Source organism: Marmota flaviventris, chromosome X, assembly GCF_047511675.1.
Source record: "Marmota flaviventris isolate mMarFla1 chromosome X, mMarFla1.hap1, whole genome shotgun sequence".
NCBI lineage: Eukaryota > Metazoa > Chordata > Mammalia > Rodentia > Sciuridae > Marmota > Marmota flaviventris.
Genome location: NC_092518.1, coordinates 29,544,030 through 29,560,799, shown reverse-complemented (window position 1 = coordinate 29,560,799; position 16,770 = coordinate 29,544,030). Strand labels below are relative to the sequence as shown.

Here is a 16,770-nt window from a genome sequence, read left to right as displayed (position 1 = left end):
TGGTAAGGATTGTCAGTTATTTCCAGTATAGCCAAGTAAGGCTTAATAAATATAGAAAAGCCTAATCTTATTAAATTTGTTGTTCAAATCTAGTAGGGCTTCACTAATTTTCTGTCTGCTTGATCTATCAATTATTGAAATAGGTATAATAAGTTCTCCCACTGCCATTGAGAATTTCTTCATTTCCTCTTTTATATTTGCTGCTTTATTTTATATATTTTGAGTATATGTGATTAGATGGAAATAAGTTCCTAACTGTTTTCTAGGTTGGATTTTCCCTTTTTAATTAAGTAATGCATTTATTTGCCTAAATGTGTGTTTATTCTAATATTAATGTATCAATTCCAGCTATATTTTGATTAATAAATACCTGACATAAATTTCTGGATGTTTTACCAGGTAATGTAATGAATTGTATAAAGCTCTATTTTCCATTGTGAAAATATAAACTTTTATAGTTTAGTCTGTCTATATTTATTGTGATTAATGATATTGAAGTTGCCTAATGGGTTAACTTGTCCTTTGCAAAGTGTCTTTTTTCCTTTTTTTTAAATCTTTTCCCCATATCCTAAATTCTAAAGGAAAGTCACATATAAATGAAAGTATTAATTGTTACAGTCAGCTACAATTGGTGGACAAAGGAACAGGAGAAACATTGGTGATGAGATGTTGTAATCTGTAATCTTTCTTTAGATTTACAGAACCCAGAACGAACATCTGGTGACTTTAAGACATCATTAGAATGTGCATGAAAGATATGGACCACTACTGGATTAATGATTACTATAGTATCCACCTATTTGTGGCTAAAAGTATACTTCCTTAATTTTCCTATATAAGCTCTTTGATTGGAGTTGTTAGCTAAGATGATCCTTAAGATATAGTCTGGCCAATTTATGATCAGATTGCTAATCATAAAGTTCTTTCCCTGCCACTGCCTTGCCTTTGGACTAATTGGCTTCCATCATGCAGTAAGCAAGCAAATGGAACCTCTTGTGAAGTGACAATACATGTTTATTATAGCATCTTATTCTGTGTCTCTCTTTACCACATCCTCTCCCTACTTCATCGGTGTTCCCATATTTAAAAAAAAAAAAAATTAGTTGTTGATGGACTTTTATTTCATGTATTTATTTATATATGGTGCTGAGAATCAAACTCAGTGCCTTACATATGCTAGGCAAGAACTCTACCACTGAGCCACAACCCCAGCCCCCCATGTTTTTATTAGATTCATCAAGTTTTCTTTATTTCCTTTTATGCCACCACAGGCTTAAAAATTATGCATTCTATCTCATAGTTTTGGGTTATCCCAAATTTCAATATTCATACTTCATTTAAAAATATTTTAAAATAGTTCAACCCTGGTTCCCTCAAATCTAAGAACCTTACATGTCTATAATGACAATAAATCCTTCCTTATATAGTTGTCTAGTAATTGAGTTTAGTTCGTTTTTATAACAACTGAATTATTCATTCTATAGTCAGTGCTCATGGGATTTATCCACATTTACTGATTATTTTATTAACTAATGTGCTTAGATTCTAAACTACTCTGAATTAAATTTAATTTAACTATAAGTAGATCTTAAATTTGTTGCTAGCAAATTACTTAGAGTTTTAAGTTGTCTCAATTTCTTTGTTAGGTTGCAATGGTTAGGTTTCATCCTGACTCTTGAATGATATTTTACTAGAATATAAAATGCTATACTGACAGTTCATTTGCATCAGCACCATAGATATACAATCTTTTGGTTTCTAATGTTACTGTTGGTAATTCTGGCTGCAGCATAATTTTTGTTCCTTTGCAAAATGGTCTGTTCTTTTCCTCCTATTACTTCTCAGAATTTCTCTTGTCTTTGCTATTCTATTATCTCACTATACAACCTTATCTGTATGAATTTAGGTGTCACTCTATTGTCTTCTGACATCCTAAAAATATTTCTGCCATTTCTTTTCTCTTTTGCTCCTAGAAATAGAAATTTGTCGTTCCTAAATGCTCACTCCTACATGTCTTATTCTCCTTTCATTTTCCAGTAATATCTTAGACATAAATGTGGAGATAGTTGAATGTACATCCCTTGGACCAATTTCCTCCATCAAATAAGTATCCATCTATTAAATGTAGATCAGATATATCCAATTGCAATTTTCTAATAATTCAGAGGAAAATTTCCACCATGGAAAATCTCTTTATCTTCTGGTTAATTGACAACTTTATTTCTACCAAAAACATGCGCCATAACTCACTTGAATGCTTCGTATCTCTGCCACCACCATCATTACCAGGTCTACATGTCAGAGACTGTACAGCCTTGATAGGATAATGTTCCTCTACATTTTCCCCCTAATGGTTGTACTTATTGAGTACAGGGGGGTTTGTTTCCTCAGGAGGAATGCAAAAGAGAAACGTCAATAGAGTGCCACAGTAATACACAAAGCAAGACTCATTCCACATTCATTCATTAGGAAAAAAAAATCATTTTAAACACCTACTATGTGCTAGGAGGTATGCAATGAGGAGGCAGATTCCTGACTTTCTAGTAGGTGCAAATAATACATTTTTGAGGAAAAAGATGATCATGGGGTAGACTGTTTCCTCTTTATACCTAAATTATGTTTTAATTGGGCTTGAGTCGACAGAGGCCATTAAATGTGTTTTTCAATCTGGCCACATCAGCTTAGTAATTAGGGGGAATTCCTCATAGGATTCATATAAATAGCTGGTTGCTATCTTTCCTTTCCATTTCTGTTTAATATTTGAATTTCTGAATGTCTTCATGGATCATTTAATGGAAAATTAAGAGAGAGCCTATCAAGGAGTGCTAGCATGCCAGCATTTAGTTAAAAAGTTGTGGGTTTTTTTTCATATATAATTTTCTAAGAAGACAACATTTCCAAAAGAAAAGAACTGAAATAAGATTTCACTTTCTAATTAACCCCTCCATGGGGATAGAAGCAAGGGATTGCTGACAGCAAATTAACTTTGTGCTTTGCATTTTCATTTCTGAATACCATAAACTTTCTCTAATTGTCTTGTATTAAAAATCAACTCTTTTTTGAACAGAGTTGGTTTGTAAGTTCTTGCTGATTGATTTACTAAGTGTGCAAATTAGTTTGAATGAGCTGTGAGCAAGCCAATAAACAGTATGTTCTCTAGGACTTAAACTAGGGGAAAAGGCTTATAAAATTTCTGATTAAATGCTTCTCTAAATGTATTATTGCAGAGCATATGTTCACTGTTGAAGACCTAATAGAAAGAAAAACTATTTTAAAGTTCACATTTCTTTTACTTGTGGGCTCTGTGTCCAGAGATTAAAAATGAAAAAAAAAAAGTTAAAATGAGTTATTTATCAGACTGAAAATATCTTATATTAAAACTAAAATGACAAAGAATATATTCAGTCTTAGAAATAACAATTATAGCACGCCTGTAATCCCAGAGGCTCAGGAGGCTGAGGCAGGATTGCAAGTTCAAAACCCACCTTAGCAACAGTGAGGCACTAAGCAACTCAGAGAGACCCTGTCTGTAAATAAAATACAAAATAGGGCTGGGGATGTGGCTCAGTGGGCAAGTGCCCCTGAGTTCAATCCCTAGTACCAAAAAAAAAAAAAAAAAAAAATCATGTTTAAATGGTTATATTAAATTATTTGTCTTAAGATGTATTATTTTAATAATACAAGACACAATATTGTCTTACTGATGGCATGGTATGAAGTAACAGCCTGGAGTGGGTAGAAAATCCAAATGTTAGAACATGATGTAGACTGGCAACTGAATAAGCTATAGACTCTGAACGTGAGAGGACAGATGTTGGGGCTCAAAGAATAATACTACCAGAATAGGATGCTTTTTTAGCATGTTGAGCAACTCGAACTAAAGAAAATTAAAAGGCCTTAAAAGCACTTTTGCTCCTCTCATTCCAAAAGCAGGGAAGAGCTTTCTCTGGAATTCTCATTTGCATTAAGGGAACACAATTTCCTTCCATCCCACACTGAAATCCCGTTTTCTGACTCAGAAAAGAAGACAAATATAACCACACCTGCAGCTGGATGGACTTCTAATATAAGGTAATATCTATCTCTTAGGCTCATTCAAATTCTAAAAATAATCTTTTACAAGCTCATCTCTGTCTTTGGGACTATTCATTCCCCATTCTTCTCTTCCCCAATAGAAAAGGGATATAGAAATTTGTGAACAATATTAAGGGAGTGGGTAATCATACTCCTGTGATTTTTTTCCCTATTTGCATGCTAATAAATTTGTATGCCTTTTCTTCTTCATAATATTTATCAATTTATTCCAATGAACCTGGAGAGGGCAAAGGGAAAATTTCCTTTTGTCCTTTCTCCGATATGGGAAGGCAACCAAGAGAGAAACTTTCAGTTATCACTGGGATAATCAAAAGTAGGAAGTAAGCATATAATCAGGCAAGTGGCACAGAGAAAAGAGAAAATAGATACAGCTGATATCAAGCCAGTTTCATAGTTAAGAAAGACCTAGGATTTCAAATTGAGTTTGAGGGGGTCTAGGTTTGGCAGGAATAATAAACCAAAATCTGAGAAGGAGCCTGGCAGGAACAAACCAGGATTTAAGAAATAAAGTAGAAACTTATTCCAGGATGCCGAGAAATAAGACAGAGAGTGATGCATTATAAGGATGAAGTCATGTAAAAGGGGAGCCAGGGCTATAAGACCTAGCATCAGATTGGTATGCACGACCCTCAAGTATGACACAAAGCTGGTACTAAGCACATATCAGGCTTCAGATTCCACTCCTGAGATGAAAATTGACTTGGGGATTGGGATGGAACTTCTCAATAGGGATGGCAGCAGGAAGGGAAAGAAATTGGAAATTTTCTATATTCAATGCTACTGAAAGTGTACCTAGTGGACTTCTTTAAAATATTAACAATAAGAAAATATTACTGTAAAGGGCTGTGAACTGAAGTTCTCTAAAGCAGCCTCATCTATATTAAAGATGCTATAGAATGAACTGGGCTGACTAGAACATTGTGATTGTGGAGAGATGGAATGTTTTAGGTCAGGAGTCAAAATTACCTTGGGCTGTCTAACTCCCTTTAATAGGCATTTGCTTTCAACCTCTGTATCTGTAAAACTCTTGGAATGTATCACTAAGCATAACCAACTCTAGCCTCCACCAATCCTAAAGCTAAGAATGTTATAACATTTGAAACCTATAGAAAAGATTGCTCCATCTTGTTGTGTTGCCCACTTACCAATGTATTTGTGTAATGTATTGATTCACAACATCTTTGGTCTGTGGCTACAAAGTTCATGTAAAACCTTCTAGAACACTCTTTCAAAGCAAGTTCAATTTGTGTTTCCAGGCCTAAATCACTCATATTTCACTCAGAATATTATTCTCTTATTTTCCATTAAAGCATAGTCATTATTTTGCATGGACAGGATACATTTTATGTGTTTTTTCAGATCCCCTTGATTCTAGCAGCCTCAATCACTTGTCCTATTTCCATATTCCCCTACCTGGAGATGACCTATATCTTGCATCAGAAGTTACAAAAACAAGCCTTGGCTGCCACTTTACAGTCAGAAAAATCAGCCCCATATGTAGTTTCAGATTCCTTCTACCATGGTAAGTCATGGAACTTGACACTCCATGGGCCAGGAAGTGCCACCTTGAAGGCTAGAGCAATTTATTAACTCCTCATGGAGTAAAACGTGGCAAAAGGAATAGAAGACAGGACATAAAAATGTTGATAAAATCTTTTTCCTCCCTTTCTCATATTGATTGCTCAGGAGCACTTTTCATATGGCTTTTCTAGGGATGCATCCTGAGAGACTTGTTGTATATAATCATGGAAGTAAGTAATGGACATAATGGTAACAGCTCATGTATCAAGCATTTTGTATTTTCTGTTTTTCCCTTCCTGTTTCTCTTATTTTTCTACTCTCAGTGCCCTGGGTTTTCACCATCCAAGTAAAACATCATGACCTAATTCTTGCTTCAAGCTTCATTTCCAGGGGACTTAAATTGAACTAATTTATTAACTTAAGAATAAATGGCACTGTGACTTATTATTTTATATAGCATAGAATAATGGAATAGCAATAGACAAAAAATTAGTAGTTTTACTTTAATTATTCAGTAGTCTTAGGTGCTTACTCAGAAGACTTTGAAATTGGGTAAGACCTGGAAATACCCAAAATAGCAAAGTGCTCAAATTGTTTTTCAGGAAAAGCCTCCAGATCCTCTCAAGGATAGTTTGGAACCTGCTTTGTAAGAACTGACATGTGCAGCCTGATTATGTCCATGACCTTCTGATGGTACAAGCTTAAAATAACCCCCAATAGAACATGATAACTCCCCTTGGAAAGAATCATGAAATGTGGGAGTAGGCAAGATGACCATTTACACCTGTGTAAAAGGACATTAAATCATCCCCCTTTAACCATCCAATTTAAAAAAACAACTCTTTTCTTTCTTCTTTTTCCTATTTATTTTTTTTAAATACCAGAGATTGAACCCAGGGGTGGCTTAACCAATGAGCCACATCCCTAGACTTTTTTATTTATTTATTTTTTTTATTTTGAGACAGGGTCTTGCTAAATTGCTTAGGGCCTTGCTAAATTGCTGAGGCTGGCAATTATCAACTCACAATTCTCCTGCCTCCGCCTCCTGCATGGCTAGGATTATGGCCCCTTCTTTCCTCTTATAAATTTTCCTCCTACCAACTGATTGGGAAGACAGATTCAAGCTTCTTTTTAGCTCCTGACCTCTTTGCTGGTGGACTGTGCAATAAAGTCTAATCATTTTGCAAAAATCTGGTACCAAGTATTGGCTTCTCTGTGCATAGGTCAGTAATTCCTTGCTCAATGTCAATTTCTGGAAACTCAGCTAGGACTCTGAGTCCTTTAACTGCCTGTCCTAGACTCTGTGGTCCCTTAATAGTGTGGCTATGACCTGCAGTGGCCAGCTGGACTGATACCAATCTGGAAGCATCAGCTTCCTGAATCTGTTTTCCCACTGTGCCACTGTCAGCCCTCAACATCAACTTCACTTTTGCAAAAATAAAACAAACTTATCTGGGAGCCAGTTGTGGTGGCACATGCTTGTAATCCCAGCAGTTTGGGAGGCTGAGGCAGGAGGATCGCGAGTTCAAAGCCAGCCTCAGCAAAGGCAAGGCACTAAACAATTCAGTGAGACCCTGTCTCTAAATAAAGTACAAAATAGGGCTGGGGATGTGGCTCAGTGATCAAGTGCCCCTAAGTTCAATCCCAGTACCAAAAAAAAAAGAAAGAAAGAAAGAAAGAAACTTATCTGGAAAGACGACATTTCTGAGTGGGTAATCCTACTAGGACAACTGTTCTTTGAACTGCCTTTCTGGTTTAGGGGCATAAACTACAACTCTGGTTTTGACTTTTTTTTTTTTTTTTTTTTAGTAGCAGGGATTGAACTCAGGGGCACTTAACCACTGAGCCACATTCCCAGCCCCTTTACTTTTTTTTTTTTTTTGAGACAGTCTCAGTAAGTTGATTAAGGCCTCACTGAGGCAGGCTTTGAACTTGCAATCCTCTTGCCTTAGCCTCCCATGTAACTGGGATTACAGGTGTGTGCTACTATGCCAGCTTGGTTTTGAGTTTGGGGTGTTGTTATAGGTTAGATACGGAATGTTCGAAAAGACTCATGTGCTGAAGGCTTAGTCCCTAATGCAGCAATGTTTTGAAGTGAGACTTTTGAGAATTTCTTGGATTATGAGGTCTCTAACCTCATCAGTGGATTAATCCATTGACAGATTCATAATTGTATGGACTATTGAGATATGGTGGAAACTGTAAGAGGCGGGTCCTAGTTGGAGGTAGTAGGTCACAGGGACCATGCCCTGGAAGGGATTATCTAGTATCTAGTCCTTAGTCTCTTCCTTTCTTTCCTTCTCCCCCTATCCCTCCCTCTCTCACTCCCCCGCATTCCCTCTCCCCCTCCCTCCTGGCTACCACCATTATGTGAGAAGATTTGTTCTGCCATGCCATTTCACCAGGATATACTATCTCATCACAGGTCCAGAAACAACAGAGCCAAGTGGACATGGATTGAAACCTCTGAAACTGTGAGACAAAATAAATGTTTCCTCCTCGAAGCTGATTTTCTTAAGTATTTTATTAGCAACAAAAAGCTAGCTAACACAGAAAATTAGTTCTACAAACAGGGTGAAATAATCTTTTGGGGAGTCATGGAATAGTTCAGTCACCTGGACTGGTCTGGTATGGTATGAAAATACACTCTGGTTTAATGTAATTGTTCATTGTTTTATGTATCCTTTTGCTTATTAGTGTGTTTGTTAGTCTCTGTTTTATTAGTTTGTGTTTGTGATAATTGACTTGATAGACTAAGATATTTGGTGGCTGTGGCATTATCCATTTGAAATTTTTCTATATGAAGATCTTTTGGCGTACAGAGAAAACAGACGAATGCTCCCTCTGGCTCAATCTGGGCACCTCTAGGTGAATAAAAAGTCTTGACAGAGCTTACATGGTAACACACCCATGATGTGAGGTGATTTTAGAGGGAACCACCTCAGAAGAACTGGGTTTGGGGACCTCTAGCAGCTAAACCCAGAGTTACACAGAAGGGAGTGATCAATCTCATTATATTCTGAGATGCCCCACACCCCTTAATGTTTAGGGTTTTTTGAGACATATGAAAGGCGATGTTCAGTTCATTGGCGACTCTCTGGCAAGAAATCCCCATAAGCAGCATATTATTGACCCAAAACATTTCCTGAGCACCAATTCTTGTTCTGGCCCACCAGATAAGCCTCTTACAAAAATAGATCCTAAAGATAGCTTGGGCAGAATTTAGTTCAAACACATCAAGGTAAACTTTCCCCAGAATTCTGAGGAATTGTTTTGAAGAGATTTCTTGAAGCTGTATCCCTATTGCTGGGAGGAGTTTCTCTGGCACTTTTTAACAAAATTGAGATCATGGTAATATCTTATGGCTTTTTTCTGGTGTGTTCACTTTTAGTTCTGCACACCTCGTTTATTAGTTTGTTTGATCTGTGTGCCTCATTAAAATTTTTCTTATAAATACATTTAAGATAATTCTTAAACTGTAGTTTAGATTTGACATGTAAGGATTTTTAACTCTATGTTCTGCCTATTTTAAATCTGTTGATTATTCAAGGTTGCTTGGAAGTTTGTTTAGCCAGTCCTAGCTAAAATGCAAACATCTAAGTGTTAATTCCTAAACTCATTTGAAAGTAAGGAAAGGAAAAAAGATATGAAGTTTTTTTTGTAAATAATAATAATAATAACAAGGTGTTATGAGAATTGTTTTATCTGAAACAATTTGTCCCATAGCCTATAAGACTGTCAAGTGAAAATAATTTAATAAGCTAATCAATCAATAGATGCCTTTTGAATCTATGTATGAAAATATAAATGTGCTTATGAAATAAAATTGCAAAACAATTTTATTTTCCTAAAAATAAAACATAGAGGGTGACTTATACTAAAACCTTCAAGTGTTAGAAGAAAAAAATCAACAAAAAATGAAAGAATATCATATAAAAATTGTTAATCAGAAATTATGTAGGTAGAAATTAGTGACTGAAAATTATGGAGACAATTGATAAATATAGACATCTAAGATGTCAAGGTGATAATTTATGAGATACCATTTTGGCTTGAAAACCAGAGTAGCAAAGCCTTTTTATTGAAATAATATTCCCAAAGTCAAAATTGGGTGAATTCTCATATGACTAATCAAATTTCTCTCTCTATGGTTTACTGTCAATAAAATTCATTGGCTAATGACATAGATGGAGTGAGACTAAACCACAGAAGAGTAGAAACTGATACTGAAAATGCCAAAGTATATGACTCAAAGATGAACATTGGAAATACCTTTTTTATCAAAGTTCTCAAAAGGCGAAAGCCTTCTTTACTGTGTTCACTTCTTTATCTCTGGTTCCTGAACATCACCTGTACGTATTAAACTCTCAATAAATATTCGTTGAATGAAATATCTCATCATCTAATATCTTAGATATATGTTCTGGATATTTAATCTCTCTGAAACATAGAGGTTGAACTAGATCAAAGGCTTTCAAAGTATGTTCATTGGAACTCTGACCCTATGAGAGTCTGCTTTATGAATCACTGCTGAGGATACAACAGGGGATAGAGGATATTAGTAGATGGAGTCCTAAAGGATTTTCTCTAGTTTTGAACAGAAAAGCTTTATAAACTGAATATTTCATAATATTTGAGCTTGCCTCCCAAAATATTAAATGTACGTGTCCACACATACTCTCAAACATAGCACAAGGTAATTTCTGAGGGTCCATAATGGCCTCATAACCTTGATATATTAGGATTTCTACATTTATGATTGTTTTAGTCAGCTTTTTTGCTGCAGTGACTAAAATATCCCACCAGAACAATTGTAGAGGAGGAAAAGTTTATTTGGGGGCTCATGATTTCAGAGGTCTCAGTCCATAGACAGCCAGCTCCATTCCCCAGGGCTCCAGGTAAGGCTGAATATCATGGCAGAAGAGTGTGGCAGGGGGAAGCAGCTCACATGATGATCAGAAAGCAGAGACACTCCACTCACCAGATACAAAATATATACCCTGAAGCCATGCCTCCCAATGCCCACCTCCTCCAGCCACATCTCCAGCCACTTGGTTAATCACATCAGGGGATTAATTCACTAATTGGGTTAAGACTCTCACAACCCAATCATTTCTCCTCTGAATCTTCTTGCATTGCTTCACACATGAGCTTTTGGGGGACACCTCATATCCAAACCATAACAATGGCTTCATAAATAATTCCAGGTAAATTTCAATAGGTACAAACTGAATTATAAAAGATTGAGAAAACTTAAGAATTTCCAGTCAAATTATGGCATGCTGGCTCTAGTGAACTATAATAGGGGGGAAAAAACTAAATTGCATAAGTATTGATATTATTGATGTATCTTCTATGGTTATTAAAATATCCTCAAAATTTTAGCCATTAAATCACTATGACTAAAAGAATTCGTAAGTGTGTTCTATATCATTCTATAGAAATAACCAAAAATTCTATCCATAGTTTCTGAGAGAATCATCACAGTTATAAAAGATATGGTAAAAAGAATAAGAAGTAGTTTCACTTCCAACATTACAGCATGAAGATGCCCATGCCACACTTCCCAGCAAAGTGGAGATATTATAAAAAATAAAATCTAAATAAGGACACTTTTGATGTTTCTGTATATTAAAGGAATATAGTTAATGGTCCTTCATTTATTCAAGGAAATACATGAAAACTTGATTTAAAAGAATGAGTCTGTAGTATTTGTACCAACAGGTGCCCCCAATCCTCTCCACTCTTAAATTACAAAGATGGAAATCATTCCAGATGGATCCAAGCAAAAACAAATGATAATTTTTATCATTTCACATGGTAGGAGGTATATACTTCCTCTCATCTTATATACCTGAGCATACTGCTTGAAGCTTTTTCTCTTTTGCATGCATACCTGCAATCCATATTGTAGTCCTAATTTTTTGTTATTTACTCACAACAGTTTCTTATCAATGAGTCCTTCAAAGGGAAGAACTTGAAAATTTTGATAATTTTTCCCAAGGGAATTAATGTTCAATAGTATCATTCAATTAGTGGCTGAATAAATAAATGGCTTAGATTTACAATTTTAGTTGTATTTTAAAATAGTCTCAGATTTATCTAGTTCTCTCAAAGGGGATTTAAAAGTTATGAAAATAAGTTACTCATTTAAAATTCTAATAGCACATTGAAAAGTTGGAGTTATTAAAGATAAAAATGTAACATATGATGAGTGGTTTCAAACTATTGGGAAGACAAATTTGCCCTTACAGCTGTGTGGCTGACTCAGGATTTTATTTTTATTTTTTGAATTTGAATGTTTAGACAAGGCATCTATACTCTAGTCAACATAGAATTCATCATTCCTATTGCCTTAGACCAAACATAACCCTTAAATTATCATTACCTGCTTGGCTACTTGGCGTTTGCATTTGGGATCTCAGTTCTCCTAGGAAGGTAAAGTGAACAGATTATCTTATAATTTACAACTTATAACCACCCTTTCAGACGTAGAGATATTTTACAGTCAGCATAAATGCACAGAGTAACAAATAAAATGTGTCTTTTTGAATGCTAAGAATTGAACTTATGGCCTCCCACATGCTCCTACTGAACCCCCACCCCAAATAAAACTGTAATGCAACCAACTTTAGCAAAAATGTAACTTGGAACCCATAATACTAGAGTTATTCTAGTATTAGCCCTGGTAAGAAATTATGTTCTTATTATTATCTAGCAACTTGAAAGAAACTAAAATTAAAGGAAATTTTAAATAGTTAAACATATTTAGTATCATTTTTTACATCTTATCACTTGCAACGAATCATGTCAATGTATCAATATTGATAATAAATCTGGCTTATACATTCTTGATCACCACAACAGAATAAAAGGGCACCTGGAAACAAATAGTAAATACTTAAGTAATAAAGACCATGGTTTGGATCAAATATAAATTACACATAAATGACACATGATTCACTTTTCATATGTTCTTGCTATTAATATTCCTGGAACAGTGCTAGATAATCCACTCAAGATATTGTTGATTACCTGTTGTATCTGAAGTTTTAAATCCTTTAGGCTGAGTCAATTTAGCTTGAGTTTCTGAAATCTGAGGTATGTAGATTTTCCTGGGGATATCAAAATGTTCTGGAAGGCTCAGTTCTGTTCTATATAAAATGGACTTAGGCTTCTTCAACCTTGACATATTAAACAGCATAAGAGACTGCAAATAAATGGGAAAGTTGGAATTAAGTCTCTTAAATTTTACCTTCAAAACACAAAAAATAGTATTATGTATTTAGATAATAAATTTGGGGAAAAACAAAGCAAAGGGCAGAATTTTTATTTCTTTAGAGATATTATTATGTAATTGATGGAAGGCAGCACTAACACATTTCACAGAACCAATGTACTTATCCTTTACTGAGATATGGTCAAGGTCCCCTGCTCTAATGCTTTTAAAAAAAATATTTATTTTTTAGTTGTAATAGTTATTTATTTATTTATTTATTTATTTTTATGTGGTGCTGAGGATCCAATGGGCCTTGCACGTGCTAGGTGAATGCTCTACTGCTGAGCCACAACCCCAGCCCTGCTCTAATGCTTTTAGTGTTGAGGAATTATTTGCCTGGGGAGGAAACCATTCTAAAAGTGAATAGCAATGAAAAAGTACTTCCCTCCTTGAGTTAGAAACTATGCTGTTTCACATCTATCCATCATATATAGTTCTTATTAGCAGTAGAGACTCAGTCCTCCTCTTTCACTAATGATCATTTTGTGATTATATGAAAATATTTAGCTCCACCTTCTCTACAGATATGCAAATATTCTTCATATATAGGTTTGATATTTTTAGTTCCTTCAACTTTTACTCATATAATGTGGATTACTTCAATTCACTTTCATGCATATACTTCTCTAGACACAGTATTTTCTTTCTTAAAATACAAGAGTGAAGATAAACCCAGCTCTCACAATGTAAGTGAAGTAGGTTACAAGTGATACTTTTAATTAAGTTAAAAATCAACAGGATACATATCATGCTGTACATGTCAAAGGATAGCCAAAAATACATGAGAAAAGTTCTTCACATTTCTAGGAGTTCATAATCTGACAGGAGAAAGAGGAAAAATAAAAGCAAATCTAATATGTAGAATAATTTATTAAATGCAATTATAAATATAAAAACTTTACTGGGTTTTAGGGAGAAAGAAAGGAAGGAGAAGAACTCTCTCTCTCTCTCTCTCTCTCTCTCTCTCTCTCTATATATATATATATATATATATATATATATATATATATATATATATAAATGGAAAGGGATGTCATGGTCAAAATCCACTTCCCTAAACCATTTTTTATTTAAATAAATGGCTTTCAGAAGAATTAATAATGAAAAATAAATAAATAAAAAATAGATAAAAAGGGAGAAAGACACAGAGCACTATGATAGGCTGAAAGTTGGAAATGGTCAGTCTTTAAAAAGATTTATTCTAATAATGTACTGATAACTAAATAAGTCTTCCTCAATTCACTGTTATATAGAAGTAAACATTTTGGTTTAAGCTGAAGAAAATGATCAGATTCTTCAAAACATAGTACAGATAGGTTAGTCAAGAGAATGTCAAAGCCTCAGTCTTTAATACTTCTGAGCCTATCAGACCTTAAAATATAGGTCATCTTTAAAAATCATCATTAATTGTTAGAAATCTGTGGTTAGCCTGCATTGATTCTGGCATTCTGACAAATAAATCATCAATACAATGTCAAGTATTCTATTTAAATATATGTAAATGTAGGCATAAAGCTTAAACAACAAGGATGAAAAATATATAAGTGTATATAATTTGTTAAAGCAGAATCTCATTCATTTTAATAGAGACCAGAAGTAATAGAGGGAGGCTGTTCTCTGATATCTAGGGAAAAGTAACAGAGGAAATTCAAAAGCTACAGGGAGCATGCCTCATGAGTTTGGAGCAAGGAGGCCTGTGCTGAAGGAGTGACCCTGGGTCAATGTGCTCCACTGGAGGAGTTGAGATCAGAGAAGGCAAGACTGACCAGGAGGATCATATAGACCATCCTGAGGATGTTGGCTTCTATCTGACAGGAGCTATAATGTCAGAGAGGAGCAACATGAGGAGGTTTGTATTTAGAAGAATCACTTTGGCTTGCCCTTGAGAACAGATTAAACCTTATTTCAATCATAAAAATAGATTGTACCATATTTCAAGCTATAAGAATAGAGTCTGTAATAATAGTACCAATAGTGATAATAATCATAATCATCACAACAGTATTCATAAAGAGAACACTTACTATATATCAGGTAATATACTAAGTATTTCACATATACACCTCAGTTTTCATAAATTACCAACATCTCTATATTAAAAAATATAAAAATGGAGGTTTGAGGAGATTTAGGTAACCAGGCCATGGTTACAGAGCTGGCAGTGTAATTCTCAGCCTGGTAAACTAACATCAGACATGATCCTCTTTGGATGTGCAGCATAATATCCTTGGCAACTTGTAGAACATGTCTCCATTTATCCCCTTCCAGAAATTTGTATTTAATTGTTCTGGAGTGGGGCCTAGATGCTGGTGCTATTTAAAGTTCTCCAAAGCAGTCTAATAAATCCAGCCAGAATTGACAAGTACTTGAATTAAAGACTACAATGTACAAAATGATACCTTACAATGGTTTTATTAAAATATATTACTTAATGAGCTTTAAAATGCTACTGTGTAAAAACGCAACAGCTCGGCATATTTTAAGAGTTAGTAACTACCTCAATTTTAGTCAGCCCCAGGAGGGCGATGGCCACACGGACGCTACTGCTCTCCAGAGTGCCTGTGATCAACCTTCGCTCATACTCAATAGTTGACATCTGTTGTTGTGCTGCAAAAGCCAAAGCCTTTTCCTTGGCTTCATTAGTCAGTGGCAATTTAAGGTCCACATCTAGGATTTGACGGAGTTCACATTTCAAATATAGAACTGGATCTTCCCTATTATAATCTAAGGAAATAAAAAATATTAATTAATGCAATGAACATTGGTGCTTTTGACACTGTTATCCAGGATGGACTTGTGATGGACTTTCGTATTAAAAAAAAAAAAATTAAACTATACGAAACTACAGTTATGGTCTTCATTAAACAGAGTAAAAATAATAGGTAACACATTTCTATTAGGAATAATTTAGAGCTTCAAGAGAAAGTATTTGAGAATTAAAGATAATTTATTATATTCATCAAAAAAAGGTCTAGTCAAATCATTCTTTCATAAAAACATTAATATACTCAAAAATTTGGTAACCTTCATGCTCTTATTGGTATTAAGTAGGTAGGGAGAGCAAAAATAAATATTACACACAAACACAAACACACACACGCGCGCGCACACATGCACACATGCACACACACACTTGAGGACTGGCAAGAAAAGTCATTTTATTTCATTAACAACCTTACATCTAAGTCCTTAATTTTTTCATAGTTAATGATCAAGAGCTGCAGAGTAAGGTAGAATTCCAGCTTATATAACAGTACACGAATTTTTGAGAGTACAGTGATTTCCAAATTATTTGAGAAATGGAGAGTTTGTTGAGTAATATTTTGTATGTTAAATTCTAATATTTATCTGAAGACTGAAAAAGAGCCTTTGAAAATAATCACGGTTGAGATACATCTGTGAACTGTGTGTAGACCAGATTTGCATGGAAGCCAATGAGTGGGAAACTCTGGTATTGGGAATTCACAGCAGCACTCCTGCTGATGAGATGGCCCAAATACATGTGAACTCCCACCAGCTCTGCCAAAGGTCCTGCACAGCTCTGGAGATGGGGTGACCTGCTGCAGCCGCATAGCAACACAGCCTCTCAGAGATGGGTGTGGCTTATCAAGATGCCAGTCAACCTGTTGACTATAAGACACCATGAAGTAAGACTCTACCCCCTGAAACCTTATCCCTTCCTTTGATGCTCTCCCTTAAATAAAGAATCTGAGCCACTTTTAACTGTTCTGTTCCAGCTCCTACCAGGCCTGGAAGAATCTATCAGACGCTCTACTTCAAAATCTAACCTTGTCTCTTATTTCTTCACTAATTACTTCAGACTTTATTTTTCTCAGGTGGCTTATCCCCTTCCTGAGCAGGAAGCATTACCCTGG

The 16,770-nt window shown here is 35.1% G+C and overlaps 1 protein-coding gene across 1 annotated transcript in view; it reads right to left on the bottom strand.

Annotated features, from left to right (window-relative positions):
• Cfap47 (cilia and flagella associated protein 47) overlaps positions 1-16,770 on the bottom strand; it is a 410,015-nt gene that overhangs the window by 150,436 nt on the left and 242,809 nt on the right. The window contains exons 44-45 of the mRNA XM_071606058.1: positions 15,393-15,619; positions 12,652-12,826 (exon numbers count right to left, since the gene is read on the bottom strand). Of these exons, the coding sequence (XP_071462159.1) occupies positions 12,652-12,826; positions 15,393-15,619 (402 nt within the window). The remainder of the gene's footprint in view (positions 1-12,651; positions 12,827-15,392; positions 15,620-16,770) is intronic.